The sequence below is a fragment of the Oryza glaberrima genome, chromosome 1 (genome assembly GCF_000147395.1).
Source record: "Oryza glaberrima chromosome 1, OglaRS2, whole genome shotgun sequence".
Classification (NCBI taxonomy): domain Eukaryota; kingdom Viridiplantae; phylum Streptophyta; class Magnoliopsida; order Poales; family Poaceae; genus Oryza; species Oryza glaberrima.
In genome coordinates this window covers 28,972,248-28,993,501 of record NC_068326.1, presented here as the reverse complement: position 1 = coordinate 28,993,501, position 21,254 = coordinate 28,972,248, and the positions used below count along the sequence as shown (strand labels likewise).

The following is a 21,254-nucleotide window of genomic DNA, read 5'->3' as shown; positions in this document are numbered from 1 at the left end:
AGTATTCCTTAACACTCACTCACTCCTTTGAATTAGGGTATTTATGTGATGTCCCTAACAAAATGAATTTCTAGCTCTCAGAAAAATAAAAACGTGAGCTAGAAACTCGAGCCTTGATGTTGGCCAACCACATCCAAATCCATATGTGATGTCCCTAATCTTCTTCAACTCTGGAGCGACGAGAGAATGGTGATAACTACAACGAGCGACAGCTAGCGGGCAAGACGAGGAACGGATGATGGCAACCTCCTTCAACTCCGGCGGACGATGTAATGACGGTGGTGGCGAAGGCGCGACAGCCTATGGACAATACGTGGAGTAGGCGACAACAACCTCCTTTAACTCTGATTCGACAAGGGAACAACGATGACGACAGGGCGCAACAGCTGGTTGGCAAGACGAGGAGCGAGTGACAGCAACCTCCTTCAACAACGCGCGATGATGGAATGAAGGCAACGACAAGGCACGACAGTCGGCGGCAAGACAAGAAGGGTATAGTGATGGCCTCCTCTAGCTCGTGCGTCACTGATCTCCACTAACTTCTAGAGCGCTGCAACCTTCTCAAGCCGCGACACGGTGGCCGGGAATGGATGAAAGACAGGGACGACTGCCGACGAGCATTTCTAACATTGGAGGCAAGAAGAAGAGTGAAGAGTGTAGTGTTCAGGATGGTATTTTAGTTTAGATAGTCCGACTGAAGTTGATATTTTAGCGAAACCCATAAAACTAATAGGATTTTAACAATTTAGGGGCTATTTGGTTGATGGCCATAAGTTGCCACACTTTGCCACACTTGAGGTTAGGCAAGTTTGACCATGTTAGGTGAGTGTTTGGTTGGCTTCCACAAGTGTGGTAAGATTCCTATTTTATAATCTAGGTCCCACATGTAAGTGACTCTAAAAAATATGGCATGTTTTTATTTTGTTGGCTAGAGTGTAGTTTGGATTTTGATGGCCTCACCTTTGGCAAGTTTAGCTAAGAAAGTATGATAAATCTAGTCAATATTAGTACGTGAACCAAACAGCTCGTAATCTTATACAATGGTGTACTACACGTGCAATTTTCTTGGGGAATGGTTACCAGTACGTACGGTGCACGCACTCGCGCAGTCGGTCGCGTCGCACCCGATTCTCAGCAGCACCACCACCGGTCTCCATTTCCTCCCCAGATTTTCTCGTTCCTCAGCCCCCACCGCCCTGTAAAAAGCGGCCGCGGCGGCAGTAGGGTTTCGGATTCCCACCCCGCGTGCAGCTTAGGCGAACCCTCCTCCCTCCGTTCCACACGCCCCAGTTCCCCGCTCTCTCCCCCTCACCTCCTCCTCCTCCTCCGCCGCCGCCGCCGCCGCCATGGGCAGGGGGAAGTTCAAGGGCAAGCCCACCGGCCGCCGCAACTTCTCCACCCCCGAGGAGATCGGTACCGACGTCGCGCCCTTTCCTATTTTCGATTCGGCCCTGTTTCGTTTTCACTGAGAAATCTGGTGCCAGCCGTCAGCCGCCGCCGCCGCCGGCATGGGCGGGCTGCTCGATCTGATGCTGCGGCGGGGGGGTTCGGGTTTCGCTAGGCTGGGATGTGCTCGTAGAACACGAGCGGCTGTGAATTTGACTTGAACGCGATGCATAGAGCGCTTTTTTTTTGTGATGCTGTACGGGTTAGCATACAATTCGATGGTGTTTGATGGTTTGGGTCGTGGAGGAGGGAGTGACTCGTTGATCTAACATGGGTCTTAGCTTCGGTGTTTATGTTGCCTGATTTTGATGCTCATGTAGTCAGGCACTTATCTGCATCTTTAGATGCTTGGCTCTATCCCATGATGCAGTAGTGCAGCTCGATTCTGTTTCTTCGTTTTGATTTATTAGTTTTATAAATTCCAGTTCACTGTTTCAGATCTTCACGGAATAAGGGTTTGTGTGGAGTTTAAACGCAGTGAGAAATCGATTGCACCTCTGTCTTTATCTAGTCTCAGACAAAGGAACTCTGTTGAGACTGTATACAGGAGTGCAATAATATTTTTAAGTTCTTGATGTACAAGTGAAGACCATTTCTTTTTAGTTTGTGCTTCTGGATTTTGATTTCGTTTTTGATATCCTGCTAAGTGCAATATATATATTTTTACTTGCTTCTGATCATCTTTTCCATTCAAATAACTGCAGCTGCTGGTACTTCAGGTCGTCCACGCACATTTAAGAAGGTTCGTCCACATTTCTACCATGTGTCACTCCTAGATGAACCAGAAAAAAAATAACTTTTTTGTCAGTTACACGGTTTAGGATAATATTAAACTAAACTAGTTTGCTTTTGGCATTTCGTATTTCACCGTGAACAATCATTGTCTGAATGGATAAGAAGAACAACTATTTCATTGGTTAGTTTTGTTTATTGTCAAAGCATCTGTTCCAGTGCAAAGAATAGCACATCTAATCGCTTGTATTTATTTATTTATATTCTGGGCGTTTCCAGTATCCACATGGATGAATGTTGTTAATCCGCAGTAATGAAATCAAGAGCATTGCAATTGCAAATGTTTACTCAATTATTTGCACCAAACCTTGGTTTGTTTCAACACTACCTTGTCATATTCGTTCTAATGAATGAACTGAGTATCAAATAGAATTTAGCTGAGGAGGAAAAGGAGGAGGAAGAAGACGACATAGAAGAATCTGAAGAGGAAGAATCTGAAGATGAGTCTGAAGGGAAGGCTGTAAGTAATCTTACTCTCTGCAAGTATATGTTCATAGTTCAGTTCCTTTTCTTACCTATCTGACATGTTGTGCAACAATTCCAGAAACATAAAGGAACTGAAGGTCTTATTCAGATTGAAAACCCGAACTTAGTGAAAGCAAAGAATATAAAAGCCAAGGAAGTTGATGTAAGTTGGTGACTACTGATAATATTTTGGACTATATTTTCTGTTTTCCCCCTTGATCTTCATACTATTTGATAGTTACGTCTGAATCTTTTGTTCATGTGTACCAATTAGTATATTTTTCATGCGTTTGTCCAACTTACTTTGCATTTTACAGCTCGGAAAGACAACTGAGCTCTCGAGGCGTGAAAGGTACCTTTTCTTATTTCAGTCCATGCATTGTGTTTAGCTGTTCAGGAAAATTTTAAGGTACAATACTTCAAATATGTTTGAATTATAGAGAGGAGATCGAGAAACAGAAAGCTCATGAGCGCTATATGAAGCTTCAGGAGCAAGGAAAAACAGAACAAGCTAGGAAAGATTTGGGTGAGAATTCTTATGTATATTATGTCCACCTCTTCCCTTCTTTTGGTGTTCCTTGTTGGTTGTAATTACTTATGTATTTATATCGCATGCGACCTATGAGCGTTCATTAAATCTGGTTCAGTATACCTATAGAAACAGACACTGTAACAAAGGAAAATAGCTTAACATGCTAGCATGATGTACAAAATTTAGTATCAGTAACAATGGATAAATCAGGGCCCTTTAACCCAGTTGATATCTTTAATCAGATATAAACATCAGTGGGTTTAGATTTGACATCTTACTGGACATTGGATAGTACTGATTCAGTACCGATACTAGCATTATACTAAAAAAACAAGTTATATGTGGACAAATCCTACAATTCTTGCATATTTTTCAGCCGACTTCACTGAGGTTATGGATGAAGTTTTTGCGTCTTGTTTAATGATTTTTAACCAAAAATCTTCTTGTATTCTTTCTGAACTTCGACCTGAAAATTTACTAATGCAATCCTCTTAGATGTCTCACAATGGTGCAAATGTTTTCCTTTTACTCTTCAAGATAATTGTCTTTCTAGAACAAAGAAGATTCTATTTTATATGTGAGACGCACATCTACCATTTAATGTCAGATTCAGTCAGAACTGTCCATTTGACATTATTATATATCTTTGTAGAATTGGCATTGTATATTTTTTTTAGGTGCGTTCAATATTGAAGAATTACCTGTGAATTGCCAACAGCCATGACCCTTTATAATTTTGCAAATGCAGAACGTCTTGCTTTAATAAGACAACAAAGAGCTGATGCTGCAAAGAAACGTGAAGAGGAGAAAGCTGGTACATCTCCCTTGCTATTTGTATATTGCTTCATGGTTTTGGTTTTCTTGTGTCATTCAGAATTGGTTGCAGACATATCATATATGAAAACATATTGTTTGATCATAGCATCATGGAGTGTATATTCAATTGCTTGTGAAATTTTGATGCCTTTGTTTACTAGTTTTGATAACATTATGGGTGCATTTCGCAGGTAACTAAGTGTTTAGCACTGAGATGAAGTGATGCTCATTTTACACATTCAGTTAGTAACATGTTTTCTTAGATTGCAATATGTATACTGATGTTAATTTTATTCTTGGCAGCCAAAGAACAGAGGAAGGCTGAAGCACGCAAATAACTGCGGCAACCATGTGGACAATGAAGGCGTGAGCTGCGTCGGCTGGATATTTATTTCTTATATATATGCCCCTAGTATCTTTTAAACTCGGTCTCGATTTCGATATTTCCATAAAATTATGCATTGACTAACTGTAGTATTGTCGACGTGGCTTGATGTAAACTTGAGCTTGGCAGGGTGCATATGTAGTATGATCAGTTTATGCAAAATTTGCGTTTACTTACGTTGATATATAAATCAAGAACGTTGTGAATACTGGAGATAATCCATGGTCATGCTGCTTAACATTAAGATAACCTAGCTATCTTCTTTAGGAGAAAAATAAGACTAATCATCATTGAGAACCTGAAATTTCTCAATTATGCCCAACATCAAGAAGTCAGCTAGTGTCCATACATTTGGGCTTTGATCTTTGACAAGGCAAGACCTGTAGGTCGTAGATTCATACTGAGGGGGTTGATCGTAGGCTCGTTGCAGTCACTCCATGCTTTCATTCAAAGATCGTATGCTCGTAGCAGTCACTTCAAGCTTTCACTCAAAATTGCTTGCCCATAAGTAGTGACATCCTGTGATTGCTGATTTTGAATGATATGTAGCGTCGTGCACTTCTGGAGTTCTTCATGGGAATTAATGAGATATAAAATTAAAACCAGATGACTGTGATTGATTGACATGAGAAAGCAAGAAAAAAAAAAGAAAAGAAAAAAAGTAAGGACTCCTTTGAAACACAAATGCAAACAGAAACATAAGGATAGGAAAATCGTAGTATTTAAGTGCCATGTCACCTTAAATTTATAGATGGAAAAACACATGAAAACAATAAATAGAAACGATCGTTTTGATAGAGTGCGGGAAAAACACGGGAATTAGAAGGAAAATGATCGTTTGGATGGAGCACAGTAAAAACACATGAATGAAGAAAAATGGATGCAAATGAATTTTTTAAAGAGGTAGAACCTCATGTTAGGAATTCTCCAATATTCAGAATCCTCTAAAATTTTCCATGTTTGGAGGCAATCCTGATGAATTTGGTGAGGCCATTTCTATATTTCAAATGAATTCTTTTCATAGGAATCCAACCCTCCAAAATTCCTTTGCTCCAAAGGAGCCCTACATAAAATTTGGTTGCGATTAATTGAGAAAAGTAAGTAGATAGGAGTATATTTTATGACAATTTGAACTCCATAAGTAGCTACTCCCTCTGTTTCAAAATAAAATTCAAGCATTTCACATTTGATGACGCTTACCTTAGTTCTAAGAGAACACATACTTATCACATCAATCTTCTTTTTTTTCTTCAATTTCCCTCCACCTCCACCAAGTATTTTCTCCTCAACCTTATTCCACCGTCTCTTATTTAATATGCGACACAAAAGTCGTTTCTCCTCAACCTTATTCACTGCTATAACAACTTGGAAATACTTATATTAATATTATGTAATAGTAAGAATATTTTAAAAAGGGGAAGGGAGTATGTTGTGTATTTAAAAAATAAATTTCACAAAGTCATATATATTTCAACCAAACTATTACAAAATTACATATTTAAATCAGTGTATCACAAAACTATAGAATTAACAATATAGTTATTACGAAATTATAGATTTAAGATGTAAAATTGCATATACAAACTTATTTAAAGCTTGAATCTAACTTTAGTGTCAAGGGTTTAAATTTTAAAATCTATAGTTTTGTGATAACAATCAATAATATTGTATGTTTTGTGATAACAATCAATATTGCACCAGTAGTTTCATGATATTTGGTATTAAAGCTAAATCTATAGTTTTGTGAAAAAATGGTGCTAAATACTCCCTCCGTCCCATAATATAAGGGATTTTAAGTTTGTGATTGCAATGTTTGACCACTCGTCTTATACAAAAAATTTGTGCAAATATAAAAAACGAAAAGTTGTGCTTAAAGTATTTTGGATAACAAAGCAAGTAAAAAAAAACTAAATAATAATTCTAAATTTTTTTAATAAGACGAGTGATCAAAGAGTGCAAACAAAAACACAAAATCCCTTATATTATGGGACAGAGGGAGTATACAGTTTTGCAATATAATGTCTTACATCATAGGTAGATCAAACTATATGTAGTTTTGTAAAATTTAGCTAAAAAAACTAGGAAACTCTACAAACTCATGTCAACCTGTCAACGATTTTATATCTCAGAAAAATATACGACGTACCAACGAGCGGTTTCATGATTTCATCAGAAAGCGAAATGTTCGAATATACGGCATTACGTGTAAAACAATGCTCATGACGACCTTCTGTACTTCTGTCTTAGTTCATGCATCATAGCGTTTCAAATGATTTCCTTTCATCTCTCAGTAACACATGCCCATACAAATGTGAACAAAAACAACCAGCATCAAAAGAGACTATAGCTGTCATTTTTTCAGCACTCTAACTAGAAAAGAATACTATGACCTTCAAGGGCAATATCTATGGTCGTTCCAACAATTACTGTAAAAAGGCTATCAAAAGGTATAATCGCCTTCCAGAGGTAATCCATGTTACCAGCCCACCCACCCTGTTCTGTATTTCTGTTATAGCAGTAGCTCCAATCACGGGCTTATTCGTTCTTAGCATGCCGTGAATCATTATAATCCCACGGCTGAATAAAATTTTCATGCTGGGTCATGGTGAGGAACGCTGGCAGCACTTGAAAAAGCTATCCGCCAACCTATACATAAATAGGATGCATCTGCGCCTTTTGGATTATTATAGACTAATGTAGCAGCACTCACAAAACTTCGTTTAGTGTCACTGAAGCTTCAATCCATTGGTTTGTTTTTCATCATCTTACGTTTCGTGGCATCCAGATATTTCTTCCGAAGCCGAATGACCTTGGGAGTAACCTGATGAAGCTCAAATGTCAATATGAAACTCCAGGAGCAAACTGGAATAGGAGTTGGAACAGTTAAGCGTAAATCAAGCAAGAAGATTATTTTCTTTTGGTAAAAGATTGGGAGTAATATTCCACAAAATAAGATTATTTTCTTAGGATAATCTGCACTTCTAATAAACAAAAAAAAGCTAGCAGCATGTAGAGTAACTTAAATTTGGATTTGAATGTGGACTAACATGCATATATTGTAGCATGCATTTTGTTTTGTAGGCTGCATTCCTACATTCCAACCCATGCACAGAGAACACATCTGTAATTTAGATTTCTGATAATCCTTTACAAATGCTAGTAGCAAACTATATAGCAGAAACTGCAGGTGGATGCTTATTGATTGCTTTCTTTGTTTGGTTCTTAATATTGTTTGTAACATGCCATTGTATTATATGGTAGAAATAACAATGCACCCATTCATTAGCCTGCAGAATCTCCGTCTGGCAGAGGATTTTTTTCTGAAATGTAAGTGGTTTTATACATTGGCAATAGTCGTCAACAAGTCATTTCAAAATCCAAAAAAAAAACCAGGATTTTTTTTATTTCTAGAGCTAAAAGTAACAAGCCAAAAAAGAATCGGAATAAGAATCGGGAAAAATGGAAAGCTCATCTCTATGCGCTGCTTGTGCCACTTAGTCCTCACACAAGTACACAAGTAGAATCATCAATAGCAAATACAGAAAACTTGCCTCAATAAGCTCATCTGCAGCAACATATCCAATTGCCTCTTCCAAACTCATCTGCATGATTCAGTGCCTTTAGTTAAGATTATGTAACAATCATTTCCGAGGAAGCCAAAGGAAGGAAGCAAATGACATTTTTCAGCAAAGAATGCACATAATCTAGATTTATGGTCTCCTCAGTTCCCAAAACCCAAGGGAGAGTGTGACACGAATATTATAAAGCTTGCAAGGCTTCCGTTGGTATTAAGTTGTTAACTAGTGTTTAAAGCAGCACCATTTAGTCTGTAGGGTGATAAAGTGATATCTCCTGAATGCTGATGTCTTGGTAAAAGTTAAAACACAACATACCAATCGTGGTGGAGAAAGCCTGACATTTTCATCCTTTCCTGGAGCTCGAATGTTTGTAAGTTCTTTAGTTCTCACAGGATTGATCTGAACAACAGAAGAGTTATTTAGTTTGTGTATTAGAAGAGAAACCTAATTCATTGATAAGCATATAATCAACTTACATCAAGATCACTGTCACGTGAGTGCTCTCCAACAATCATGCCTTCGTACGCCTTAAAAGAAAGGAGAAAGAAAGAGGAATAAGGAAACCCCCTACTCTTAGATGGTAGATCATAGTAACAAAATGAATAAATGTCGATACCTCCATCCCAGGAGAAACAAACAGAATACCACGAGCTTCTAAACTCATAAGTGCATGTGAAGTGATAAGTCCCTTGCCGACAGATACCTACATATACACATAAGAGCACTTACATTTGTCATGTTGAGTTGAGCAGAATAAGGTGCAGTTCATCAAATCCTGCTTACATTTAATGACATATTCCTTCTTTTATTTCATTTGCTTAATTCTTGGTTTAAAAATTCATTGCTGTCTATTATTGCAAAATAATGTAAAACTTGTTTGGTATGAAGACAGATAAGAGTAAACAGAAGAAATTATGAAACTGAAGGAATTGGCATTACCAGAACTCCTTTTCTAACATTGCCCAGCTGACCTCTGTATTTAGCATATGCTGCAATCATAGAGAAACCAAGGTCAAATACTCTCAATAAAATCTAGTTGGTGGCATCAATGGCGTGGTTTACTTCAAAAAAATGCATAGGCGAGTTAAGGAAATCATCTAGGACTTAATAAGAAATAGCATACCCTGGAAAGCGCGATGCATAAACCCAGTTCCACGTGTAAAGCTGCTGAATATTCCTTTGAATCCCACCAAACCCCTGCATACATAATGCATCATTTCGTATCATAAAAAATTGAGAACCAGACTGAAATACATGGCAAAAGACAATCGAGTCCAAAATTGGCATCAACTATAATATGCTTTTGAAGGTGACACATCATGCAGCTGGTAATTATATGCACTAATCACCTAGATGGGCAGGTCAAAAAGATCCGAGTTCTCCCAGTTGTCCCTGGAACAGGGCCCATGTCCATTACTTCACCCTTCCTGTGTGTCAGGGTTTCCATGACAAATCCAACATGCTCCTCGTCTACCTACAATATGTTCAAACATTAACAGTTTATGAATACAAGTTTAGAACAAAGTAAACAACTTAAAACAAAGAAGTTCAAACAAGGTTCCATATTTCTACCTCAACAGTTACTTCTTCAATAGGCTCTAACCTTTCTCCACGGTCTGTTTTATACCTATTTCAATTAATACATAAATTAGTTAATAGTGGGAACAGTGCTGCCAAATTGCTCAGATACAGAGTTTGATATCAGTGGAAAGTGTATTTCCACAGAACAGGGAATATAACTACTTCAGGGTGAAACAAAGTAATAGAACAAAATATCTAGCTACAAACGGTTAGCTTCTCTAATACTGTTGGAAAGAAAATTGAACTAAAGAACTTCAGGCTGAAGTGAAAACATAAGCATACAAAGAGTATAATATGTGGAATATTGGTGCTCACATCACTTTTGGGGGTGAAACTGAAAGCTCAAATCCTTCGCGGCGCATATTCTCAATCAAGATTCCTGGAAGTTATGCAGATCATCAAATGCTATAGTTGGCAGGAAACTTTTCATTATATTGTACACGAGGTTGACGTATGAAGTGCTCTCAAATAAATCAAGAAAAAAAAGCAGTTAAATAGCATATATCAGAAAAAGAAGGGATTTCATCAGTGGTACTTCTACTTACCTAACTGAAGTTCTCCCCTTCCTTGAACTTCATAAGATTCTGATAATGGTCCAGGAAGAACATTAATTGCCAGGTTCGTTTCTGCTTCTGCCATTAGGCGGTTGCCTATTTTCGCTCCAGTTAGCTACAAAATTTTAGATGGACCTCAGAAAAAGAGGGCAGCTATTATTGCTTGATTTATTGAATACAAATTTATATTACTATAGCACCATACAGATTGGTAATTAGGCAACCTATGAAGTTGATTTAGAATAGCTGTGGTTGGATCTATCTATGTCATTCAAACAAAGGAGATCGAACGCTGGTGCGTTTTACTTAGAGGCACCAAGGCTTCCATACTTTGCATCGTTATATCCTAATTTAAATTTGACCGCACCATTCCTCAGAAACAAATGACATAAAACTTCACATTAAATAAAAGTATGTACATACTGCCCAAAAACCAGCCTGGATAGCATTGCAAAAACACCTAGGAGGCTAGTACCATACCTTGGATTTAGACCTCCAAGACTAATGGTGTTAGCTTCTTAGTCCTTACTCTCACCTACCAATTTAAAACTTCATTCAGAGGACTAGCTCCACCGATAGATTTAGGAAAACCTATGCGCTAGTAACTGAATTCAGATGATTAAAAATGTATGGTATGTTTGCCTTCTGATTATTTTGACAGGAAAATTATGATCTAGTAGTATCATGCTCAGCAAGTCAACATTTGATATCTACCCATTATTTGTAGTTCAAGACTTCAAGTAGTGACTATGAACAAGATCTAGTGATACAAGTTATATTGCAGTGAGCAAATGTTATATTCTCTTTTTCTTAAAAAGGAAAAGGTAAAATAACTAATATATTTCAGTCTGCAACAAATTTTCAGATCCAATATGAATTAACTAGTTCCTTAAATTTTAGAATCCTGCATATGACATCCCCAAATCCAGAGCAACATAGTGCTGTGGAAGTTATAACACCATCTGATTATCATGGTTCCATTAACATATTAGCAGCTCCTACAGGAATCTGAAATCTATCTTAAAATAATAGCCTAACTTTAAGCAAAAAAACAAAATAGGAACATGAAAAGCAAAATAAGAACACTTTGATGTATAGGAAAACAAAAGAAATATGCATGAATTTTCATCAAAAGCAAAAAGGACAATGAAAACAATATGAGGAATAAATAGGAACACTTTGATGTCTAGGTTAATTGTTTGCTACTTACATGAGTGCCATCGCGACCAGCCAGTGGTGAATCATTCACACCAAAAGTCATAGATATTGTGGGAGGGTCCAACTCAATTGTAGGAAGGGCAGTCAAAATCTATATTGTACAACCATTATTAGTACAAGGGATATCTGACAATAGAAACACGTTCAGCAGCACGAATTAGCAACCTACATCTGAATTTGACACAGTATGCCCAATTGCTGGAGCAGCCAATCCAGCCATTGAAATTATGTCGCCAGCTCCTGCAGCCTCTACTATTACCATACTTGTTCCTTTCTTTTTCATGAGCTTGACAACCTGAATTTGTTTCAGTAGTTTGCAAAGGTCCTTAAGGCATTTAATGAATACAATAATTTAAACATATTGAATGAGAAAAAAGTGTCTTCAGCGTTTAAGCATTGCCGAGAAGAAGTGCAAGAAATTCAGTTAAACCTTTCCATCTTCGATCTTCTGAACACCATCATCTGTGCTACGAAGACCATGCACTTTGTCACCAACACGGACAACCCCAGATCTTACTCGTCCAGTCAGTATTCGTCCTAGATAAAAATCGCGTTCCATCATGGAAACCTGTAGAAGACTATGAATTACTGGCTCCGCTTAAGAATTACCAGTACAACCTTACATAAATATCTTCAGAAGAGGTAAATTTAAGATAAATTCTAGGGTGGGGAATTAGAGAAAACTTGCCTGCAAAAGTTAAATAACACACATTTCGGAACAAGAAGAAGTGTGTGAAGTCTTAAATTCTGAAAAGGAGGTGGAATCTTACAAATAGCTATTGACTAAGAGTGGAGAAAACTTGGCCAAAAACGAAGGCATCATTTTGTTTTGGTTGCTAAATCAAGTGGAACTCTATTACAAATAAACAAATCGCCATAATAGTTAGTCGTTCACTCATTCTAATAAACATGTCATTAGAGATGGATGGAGAATTACAAAAGAAATAGCAAGTTTTCCCTCGTCTAAATAAAATATCCATTTCAGATGCTGTGCAATACACTAACCAACATTTGGAATGGAGCCTCAAGGTCAGCTTTTGGAGAAGGCACATGCTGTAAAATGGAATCAAGCAATGCAGACATATTTTTCGCATTATCAGGAGGGCTCTTGGTGAATTCTAGAGAAGCCCAGCCTTCTTTAGCCGATGCATAAAGAACTGGGAAGTCTAACTGTTCTTCTGCAAAACCCGAATAAAATAGTGTCACATATTTATGAAAAAACTTCCAAGGCACCAAATTGAAGTACTAGAAATGCACCTGTAGCACCAAGATTTGCAAATAGATCAAACACCAAGCTCTCTACTTCATTGCAGGTCTCTTCCGAAACTGTTGGAGTATAATTGGTTAGTTAAAGAGCTATAGCAAACATAATATACTAGGGATATATATATGCCAAAAATAATGAATATAATGCTTTATCTATTTCTGAGCTGGTGTATCCCACTGCAGTTGGCCATTTTTACTTTGTGGGAAGTGAATATATCGCAGTAGCTCATCTTTCAAACAAAATTATTGCTAACGCTAAAAAACATTCAATGCTAATAACAGGCTACTCAAAAGGAAAGGCCTTCTAACTAAAAATTACATGACTGGATATTTCTCTTTTTCTGTAAACATAGAAAACAAAAGGTAGCCTAATTTTGTGACGGGAAATGGAATATTGTGTCATTTTGGATAAAAATTATTGTGTATTTACCCCCAAAGTATATGTTTCTGTTTATCTGCTTAAACTAAATTACACATCAAAACTTCATACTTGCTCAGCTTAAGATCGTAGCTTGATTCATATCTAAGAAAATTGAATCACTTTGTTATGTACATGCCATCCATTGCTCACAAAATACTGCCATAGTGAGCAGAGCATCTGAGAATAAGCAAACCTGATGGCCTGTCAACCTTGTTGAGAAGGAGAATTGGGCGCAAGCCATACTTCAAAGCCTTTGAAAGTACAAACTTGGTCTGCGCTAAAGGTCCCTCCCCAGCATCAACAACCAAGACCGCCCCTTCAACCATTCCAACAACTCTCTCGACCTGTCACATAATTGGTGAGGATCATGTCAGATACCATAGAAAAATCATCATTTCTTCTTGTTCTTAACTGTATGAAATTATAAAAAGAGTGCTGAGTGTGTACTTCGCCACCAAAATCAGCGTGACCAGGTGTATCAACCATGTTGAGTTCGTTCTCCTTCCAAGAGACAGAAGTGACCTACACAAATAGCCGAGACGAAAAAAGTGAGATGCCACATAAAAAGTTACCATACTGAATGCTATGCAGCTATTGGACCATCAATGAAGAAGTTTCAACAAAAAAAAAATCAGAAGGATGAGATAATGATTATCTCAGCAGATCAGATTTCGGGAGTGATTTATTGAACTACAATAGATGTGCAGGCTTTACGGAGTACAGAATGAGCAGAGCAGTTGAACCATAAGTGACATAAATCCTCCCAGAAATTTACTTACGCACTGAAATCTGCCAAGGTGCTCAGCGATGTATAACAGGGAAAACAGTAGCGCAAGTTTGAGAATGGCCTTTGAAGCAGATCTCACTTCCTTCCCCAAGCCAACATTCTAATCCCTCACGTGATGCACGCAGTATGTTCGACGGAATGGACATTTAACCTCTCGTGTGCGGTGTGCCCTCACTAACCACGCGGCGCGCGCGAGTGGTGGAAGGTGGGTTACCTTGGAGGCAATGGTGATGCCGCGCTCGCGCTCGAGGCTGATGGAGTCCATGGCGCGCTCGTGTGGGATGTCGGCGCCGCACTGCCGCAGGAGCCGGTCCATCAGCGTCGTCTTCCCGTGGTCGACGTGGGCTATCACCGCCACGTTGCGGATGCGGGACGGGTCGAGGGCGCCTCCGGGCCCCAGGGCCGGGGAGGCGGCTGCCGACGCGGCGGCGGCCGAGTAGAGGCGGCGGAGGAGCGGCGAGACGTAGGGCGCCGGGGACGAGGCGGTGGTCGGGAAGACAGGGCTCGTCCGGCTCGCCGCCGAGCGGAGGCCGCGGAGCAGCATGCCCGTGGCCATGGCGTTCGCGGCGGCGGCGGCGGTGGCGTGATATTTCGCGCGGCCGGGAGAAAGGGAGGCGGCTGCGGCCAAGGGTTTTATTCGGCCGTGTCACTGCGACAGTTTACCAAATGTATAAAAGCCCATCTGACCACAGGCCTGGGTAGTTTGTCCTGGGCTTCTTTCGGCCCAATCTCTCTCCCGTCGAGCCGGCCGCCTCCGACGCTGGGGCGTTCCACTTCCCGACGGGCGCAGGCGGCCGGCGTCGACTCTCTCCTGTCCAACACCATAGTTGTGGCGGCCGATGCTATCGTTAAGGATCGCGGCCGCCTCGCGCCTGCGAGGACTGCTGGGCGGCGGCGCAGCGACCGGGGCGCGCACACGCGCCTTCTCCTATGGGAGGGTGGTGGATGCCGCTGCCCGGGACGGCGAGCTCCGAGTTTTCGTGGTCGCCGGTGAGGTCTCAGGCGACTCGCTCGCCTCGCGCCTCATGGCGTCTCTCAGGGCGCTCTCACCGGTCCCCGTCCGTTTTGCTGGTGTTGGCGGGTCTGGTATCCCTCCCTTTCCCCCCATTTTCGTTTCAGTACTTCTGTGGAATCGATGTACTAGGGCATTATAACTTGAGTTTGTACATTATTTTAGGTTGCTCTTAAATCGGACCAGCATTTGTCCAACTTTTTGTTTGATTTGATTTTTCATGTCAATTTTCATAGGTCCATTGCGTGCTTATAGATTGTTTCGTTTCACATGAACATAAACAAAACTTCCATTGTTGCTATGCTTGGCATGCTCACACAGTCAAAGAAAGACTTATTTTGGAACCGCTTACTTAAAGTTTTTTTCTGAATGTTGTTGGAAATTAAATTCTAATTGTATTGTACGTAGAGCTAGATTCATCAATGCACACTTGAAATGCTCAAATTTGCATATGGAGAGCAAGACAGAGTTTCAGCCAATACCTGAGACTTGAGCAAGGTGTCTAGCATTTAGTGGAGAGACAAGCAACAGATTTTTCATTGTAATTCTTGTTACAATAGTATGTGATGCTCTTCTCTCTTGTAGTAGGTTTATTAGGTTGTAGCACATTGAAGAAACAGTAAATTTTTATTCTAAGCAATCCTCAATGCTTGGCATATAAGATTGGAAAAGATGAAGAGAAAAGAAAGAAAATTGGGAGCAAAATGGAATTCCAGAGTTAGGGGATTGGATTGTTAGGTGCTGACCTATATAAGGGTATTCGGCAAGTCTCTTGGATCTAAGCAACAAAGATCAATCTATAATATTCCCCCTAGTTCATCAACTCATCCTACATTCCGCTTCTCATCCCTAGCAGCCGATGCCACCCGGCTATCCTTCTGGTGGTGTTTAATGCAATTACACCTTGCCCATAACAGTGTGTATCCATCTGTTTAATTATGAAGAGAGTTAACTTTTTGTGTGGTCAACATTCCCATGTAATAATTAATTCAGCATCATTGCATCATTTCACTTCTCCATCTATCTGAGTTAATCCAAACCCAATTTCAAGTTGGATTCCATGGTTTTACTGCAAGTATGATCCTTGAGTTTCTTGCCTCTTAAATGGAGCTCAATCCAGACTCAATTTCAAGTTGGATCCCATGGCTTTACTTCAACTCTGATCCTTGAGTTTCTTACCTCTTAAATGGAGCTATGGACTCTTTTCTTTGATGTAGGGAATTAATGCGCAATAAAGGCTTGCAGTCACTTTTTCCCATGGAGGAAATTTCCATAATGGGATTGTGGGAACTGCTGCCACACATATATAATATCAAGGTGCAATGCTGTTCTGTCTCATACTCTCATGCTTTGCTTTTTGTTCATGTTCTCTGGACTTGTATTTTAATTATGCCCATTTTGGTTTTACAGAGGAAGATTGAGGATACTGCAGATGCTGCTGTATTGTTTCAGCCTCATGCTGTAGTTACTGTTGATTCAAAGGGGTTCTCTTTTCGCCTCCTGAAGCAATTGAAATGTAAGTCTATTAGCATAAGCATTTTTTACAATACCATTCCTAATTTCTCGTGAGCAAATATGATAAACACTTTCTGTTGTCTAGGTAGATACAATCAAGTTGCCCGTCCTCTACATGTCCACTATGTTGCACCATCATTCTGGGCCTGGAAAGATGGTGAAAGAAGGCTTGCAAAGTTGCATAATTTTGTGGACCATTTGTTGTGTATCCTTCCATTTGAGGAAGAAATTTGCAGATTAAATGGGTTGCCTGCTACATATGTGGGCCATCCATTATTGGATGATGCTATTGGCTTGAATATGGTATGGACTTACGTGCTTTGTTTCAACATCAGTGCCATCAGCCTAATATATTTTTGTTGAATTTTAAGACATTGCTGTCCAAATCTCTCAACAGTTTTACTGCACTTTCTTAAGTGTCTTCTCTATCCAGTTATCTCGTTAAGATTTCTTTGCATAAATGCTTTGCACTACACAATGAATGCACCATCTACTACATAGAATGGCAATTTAATGTACCAGAATGTTTCTCTCTATAACCAGTAGCTATTAAATTACTACTGCCGATGCATAGCAGCAGTATAAGAGAATAAAGGTAAGGTTTTGTCATTTATTCATTTTATAAAGTGATCATTCTCATTGATGTATAGCTACTAGTAGCTTCTTTTCTAGTTCAGTTGTTAAGATATGTGCACAAGCATCTAGTGTCTTCATGGGAATGAGATGAAGATGATTGTGCGAAGGATGTACTATTGTCTTTCTACTCTGTTAGGAAAAATGTTGGCACGGATGGAATAACTAGTAATGGCTGTCTTATCGCAGGTGATTTAAATATTTCACGTGATCTTTTATCAACTAAGCATTTTGATCTGGATACTATTGTCTTTCTACTTTGTTTCGAAAACTGATGACATGGATGGAATAACTAGCAATGGTTGTCTTGTATTGTAGATGAAATATTTCACATTTTCATTTATAAACTAAGCATTTTGATCTGGTAATCTGGAGATGCTCATGGCATGTATATAAATTGCTAGTGCTAATCCACTGACTTGACTTACATATTCTTTATGCTTGCCAAAATAATATAGGAGAAGGAACTATCTTCTGTCAATTCCATGCATCAACGAAGTGGTGAAGATTTTCGACAGGAGCATGAAATTTCCCCAGGTAGATTGTATGTGTAATTATTTGGGTGTGCTTCTTTTAGTGGTAATGCTTATGTTTTGTTTTTTGTTCTCTGCTTGTATTTATCAGTTCTATGAATTATATATCTGTTATGTGGTTTATCCATTTCTATGAACTTAGCCGAGGAGACAGACAGCATCACAGTTACATGTTATCTGTTAACAGTGCAACTTCAAATCTGCAAACTATTCGGCAGTTGCAACTGCCATTTAATTTTGGGCACACTTGCACACCATCACTTGTCAAGTGCTACTGTACTGTCTTTCTGGGTAATGTAGTATTGTATAAGTGAAAACTCATGGCTGCTGCATCAAGGTTTAATAATTCCTATATAATTCGGTGCTGTTAGAGTAGTCGTTGCAAAGTAATCTATTTTTTAGCAAGTTCTAAGTAGCTTACTCATAATATGGTGCTACAATCAGATCAGCTTTCAATAATGAGATGCAAAGCATTTTTTTTACGGGAAATGCAAAGCATGTATTACACAGATATTTCAACTTTCTTGTGAATTGCATTTATCATAATTTTCACATGCTACTCTTGTAAAACATATAGTTAAACCTGAAAGCTACATGTATAACTGAGCACATATTGTTTTCTTTTTATGCACTGCAAGTCTGCAGGACTATGCCTGGACCTGGATCCTTGCATTTATCATGTTATCTTGTGCATCTAGGCATTCACTGAAATCATATCTGGATATACTGCTCCAAATTACATGTTATCTTGTGCATCAATAGCTAGTTAGTTCTCCTCTATGAAGCTGCATCAATTTTTTTTTCATAGGCTTAATCTTATTTGCATTTTTACTCTGTGTTATTGATATGTGCTTGTTTTCTAATGAGAAAATCCACTTTTGCTAGATTCCACAATCATAACCATACTGCCTGGAAGCAGGATGCAGGAGGTAGCCCGTATGCTTCCCATCTTCTTGCAAACTGTGCAACACCTAAGTCATGCATTTAATGAACTGTCACTGGTCATCCCAGTTGCTCCTCATCGGGATGTGAGGGTATATGTTGATAATGTTGTTCGATCAGGGCCATTTCCAGTGGTACTGATACCTGGGGAAACACTAAAAGAAAGATATGATGCATTCAATGTAAGCTCACATGATTTTAGTTCTCGAGTGCCAATTCAATTTTTGGGTACTATTATTTTGAAATTTGGTTATGTTTCAAAGTATCTTATCTCCCCAATGCTTATATCATGGACTTTTGTTTTTTTACGGAAGGTTTCATATCATGCACTGCACCTGTACCCTGTGCTTGCTCCAGAACAGTGTTAATTTGACAAAGTTCCCTGAATTGCTAAGTCTGTATCTGAAGTACATTTTCTTGTTGCAATATGCAGACAAAAAGTTATCTAATCTAGAACACTGTTGATTACTGCAGCTAGTAGATTGTCCCATGCATGTTGTTTTAACATATTCTGTCCCTTTCACTCAGGCAGTATATGAAACAATTCCTTAACCACAGTAAGATTCAGCATTATTATGAATGATTAGACTAGTTATACACATAAGAAAGATTGTGTCAGTACTAGTTCTTTGTTTTCTAGAGAAAAACATATTTATTTCTTGTGAGGTACCATATTTTTGTTAAGGTGCATCTGTTACGTCTTTTTTTTCTCAAACACGTATCTGCTACACCTTAAGCCAACATATCTTATAGTAGTTATTTCTATTAATGAAAGAGAAACATGAAATTTATATGATGTAATTGATAGTTAATATGTGAGACAGATAGCAACCTAGGTGGGCTTCTTGTGCCAGCAGCCCAGTACTCGTCATGAAATTTCATTGGTAATGTAATTGCGTGCTAAATACCGCAGGTCTGCAGTCGATTTCTTGCAGTTTCCAGAATTCATGTGAGTAAACTGAAGAGTGTTGTTTCGTCTTGCAGGCTAGTAGAGCAGCATTATGCACTTCAGGAACAGCTGTCATGGAGCTGATGTTAGCAAAGCTACCCTGCGTGGTAGCTTACCGGGCTCATTTCATCACGGAATGTTTGATTCATCTGAGGAAAAGGATAGACTTTATTTCTCTACCCAACATTCTTTTAAACTCTCCAATTGTCCCTGAGATCCTTTTTGGGGCTTGCACAGCGGAAAATCTAGCTGCAAAACTAAGGTAATGTCCCCCACCCAAAGAAAAAACTCATAGATATGAACATAGTTATCTCCCATGGATAGCATCCATATGGGTATAGGTAGCAGTATTCATATAGATTCATATGCCTTGACATGCCTGTTAGTTAACACAATTGCTTAACGTGCTTCCATTGCTTCTTTTTTTCTGAATGATGTTCATTCTTCATTATTGAGAAATAGTATGTATGTATTCGACACTTGGACCTGATCATATTTCATCCCATTTTGATCTGACCAGTGAGGTCATTTGTAATGATGAAGCCCGTCAGCTCCAAGTTGAATCAGCTGAACAGTTACTGGAGATGCTTTATGAACCTATCAAGCAACGAGGTGGCCTATTTCAAGAGGAGCTGCACAACTCGAGCCTGCCGTCAAATATCTACTCCCCAAGCACGATTGCAGCATTGACAGTGCTTTATACAGATAACCATCAACAAGCGGTGCACCAGAATTGAGTGGATGTCCTCAGTAGCAGACAAATATTTTTATCAGCCGTGATGGTCGCTATTGCGTGCAATCTCATCTTCTCCGTCTGCTGTTCGTGATGAAGAGTGTACTTTCTGCAGATCCTATTGGCTGCCCTAGGCCCACAATTGGAGAGGCAAAACGAGTTTTTAGGTAAAAAAGGATTTTCAGTTCTTGGTTTCTGATTCTGAAGTGCCGCATGAAGTCAGGTCAGCATCGTATTATCATTATGGAGGATGGGAACGCATGTGTTCTGGTGGGTTTAGTGCGGGTCCTGGTCATCATTCTGCGATGATGCGTTTGGCGCAAGATTCTTCCATGGTTAGAATTTCCTGGAGTGAACAGTTGGCAGTTGATATGTGAGAACAATTACAAGAGATTTTTCGGATGGTTTTGATACTTTCATGGTCATCGAAATTACGAGATGAAGTATGAACGGATGCACAGTAACGTCATCAGGTCTGGGCTTGCTTGATGGCTGCTCTAGCCATAGAGGATCCTCGGTCAGTGAGAAAGCATAGATTCCCACGTAGCCGGCGATCACGTCACGGCTGAGCTCATCTAGGTGGTGGCCCATGCACGAGACGGCGAATCTTCCATGGAAAATATTTCGAAAATTGTTGCTTCGGTTTTAATTACAAGTTGCCGGCATTGCCAGTGTTCCACTTGGGAATATCTAACGCTTTTCTTATAACGATTTTACCTGCCAACTGCAGGATGGCATGGGGAAAAGTCTTGAGCCATCGTGTACTTAAATTGTGTAATCATCTGGTGCCACTAGCTATCCGTGAACTTCAGGAGTAAGTTGATCTAGAATGGTGACTGGTCAATGGAGGCCTTGTAATTGTAATTTGTAAAACAATCTAATGATGTAACATCTCAAGGCATTGCCAGTGTGGTCGCGGTGCATGGATTCGTTTCCCTGGCATCTCGGTAAGAAACAGTAATATTTCAGTATTTCACAGTGATAAGTGATTATTAGCATTGGACCCGGTCACTCGGATTCTGTTCTTTTCAAGAGTTCATACATAGGTCATTTTTTTAATGTAGGTTTTTAAAGGTTGTTTATGAAAATGGTCTTA

General features: G+C 39.3%; 3 protein-coding genes across 4 annotated transcripts; 2 read left to right on the top strand and 1 right to left on the bottom strand.

Annotated features, from left to right (window-relative positions):
• Positions 1-1,177: 1,177 nt before the first annotated feature.
• LOC127760220 (uncharacterized) lies at positions 1,178-4,644 on the top strand. Its single transcript, XM_052284437.1, has 8 exons — positions 1,178-1,413; positions 2,151-2,188; positions 2,609-2,698; positions 2,783-2,866; positions 3,021-3,055; positions 3,144-3,229; positions 3,984-4,049; positions 4,355-4,644. Exons 1-8 carry the CDS (start codon positions 1,347-1,349, stop codon positions 4,387-4,389), a joined length of 501 nt encoding a protein of 166 aa, XP_052140397.1. The 5' UTR covers positions 1,178-1,346; the 3' UTR covers positions 4,390-4,644.
• A 1,974-nt stretch (positions 4,645-6,618) lies between these two features.
• Positions 6,619-14,455, bottom strand: LOC127771215 (uncharacterized). The gene is made up of 19 exons (XM_052297066.1): positions 14,056-14,455; positions 13,502-13,576; positions 13,248-13,398; positions 12,625-12,693; positions 12,373-12,545; positions 11,798-11,935; positions 11,537-11,662; positions 11,360-11,458; positions 10,141-10,264; positions 9,911-9,974; positions 9,587-9,641; positions 9,364-9,488; positions 9,138-9,211; positions 8,954-9,003; positions 8,631-8,717; positions 8,491-8,541; positions 8,330-8,413; positions 7,988-8,038; positions 6,619-7,257 (listed from the first exon to the last, which is right to left on the bottom strand). The coding sequence occupies exons 1-19, from the start codon at positions 14,395-14,397 to the stop codon at positions 7,174-7,176; spliced, it is 2,022 nt and encodes a 673-aa protein (XP_052153026.1). The 5' UTR covers positions 14,398-14,455; the 3' UTR covers positions 6,619-7,173.
• Positions 14,456-14,560: 105 nt separating this feature from the next.
• Positions 14,561-21,169, top strand: LOC127771220 (probable lipid-A-disaccharide synthase, mitochondrial). 2 transcript variants are annotated; one of them, XM_052297078.1, is made up of 8 exons: positions 14,561-14,922; positions 16,071-16,170; positions 16,264-16,369; positions 16,454-16,671; positions 17,460-17,538; positions 18,420-18,658; positions 19,461-19,687; positions 19,946-21,169. In XM_052297078.1, exons 1-8 carry the CDS (start codon positions 14,681-14,683, stop codon positions 20,160-20,162), a joined length of 1,428 nt encoding a protein of 475 aa, XP_052153038.1. In that variant the 5' UTR covers positions 14,561-14,680; the 3' UTR covers positions 20,163-21,169. The 2 variants fall into 2 exon arrangements, with proteins under 2 accessions (XP_052153038.1, XP_052153048.1); XM_052297088.1 differs by having other exon boundaries at positions 14,803-14,927.
• The last annotated feature ends 85 nt before the right edge of the window (positions 21,170-21,254 follow it).

Excerpts from the sequence above, each read along its gene's own strand:
- LOC127760220 (XM_052284437.1), top strand. The coding sequence starts at position 1,347 with ATGGGCAGGGGGAAGTTCAAGGGCAAGCCCACCGGCCGCCGCAACTTC. Across the intron at positions 2,867-3,020 it reads TAAAAGCCAAGGAAGTTGAT|CTCGGAAAGACAACTGAGCT; the intron begins GTAAGTTGGTGA and ends TGCATTTTACAG. Across the intron at positions 3,056-3,143 it reads GAGCTCTCGAGGCGTGAAAG|AGAGGAGATCGAGAAACAGA; the intron begins GTACCTTTTCTT and ends TTTGAATTATAG.
- LOC127771215 (XM_052297066.1), bottom strand. The coding sequence starts at position 14,397 with ATGGCCACGGGCATGCTGCTCCGCGGCCTCCGCTCGGCGGCGAGCCGG. Across the intron at positions 12,694-13,247 it reads CAAGGTTGACAGGCCATCAG|TTTCGGAAGAGACCTGCAAT; the intron begins GTTTGCTTATTC and ends ATACTCCAACAG. Across the intron at positions 9,212-9,363 it reads TTTTTGACCTGCCCATCTAG|GGGTTTGGTGGGATTCAAAG; the intron begins GTGATTAGTGCA and ends TTATGTATGCAG.
- LOC127771220 (XM_052297078.1), top strand. The coding sequence starts at position 14,681 with ATGCTATCGTTAAGGATCGCGGCCGCCTCGCGCCTGCGAGGACTGCTG. Across the intron at positions 14,923-16,070 it reads CGTTTTGCTGGTGTTGGCGG|GGAATTAATGCGCAATAAAG; the intron begins GTCTGGTATCCC and ends TCTTTGATGTAG. Across the intron at positions 19,688-19,945 it reads AATCTAGCTGCAAAACTAAG|TGAGGTCATTTGTAATGATG; the intron begins GTAATGTCCCCC and ends TGATCTGACCAG.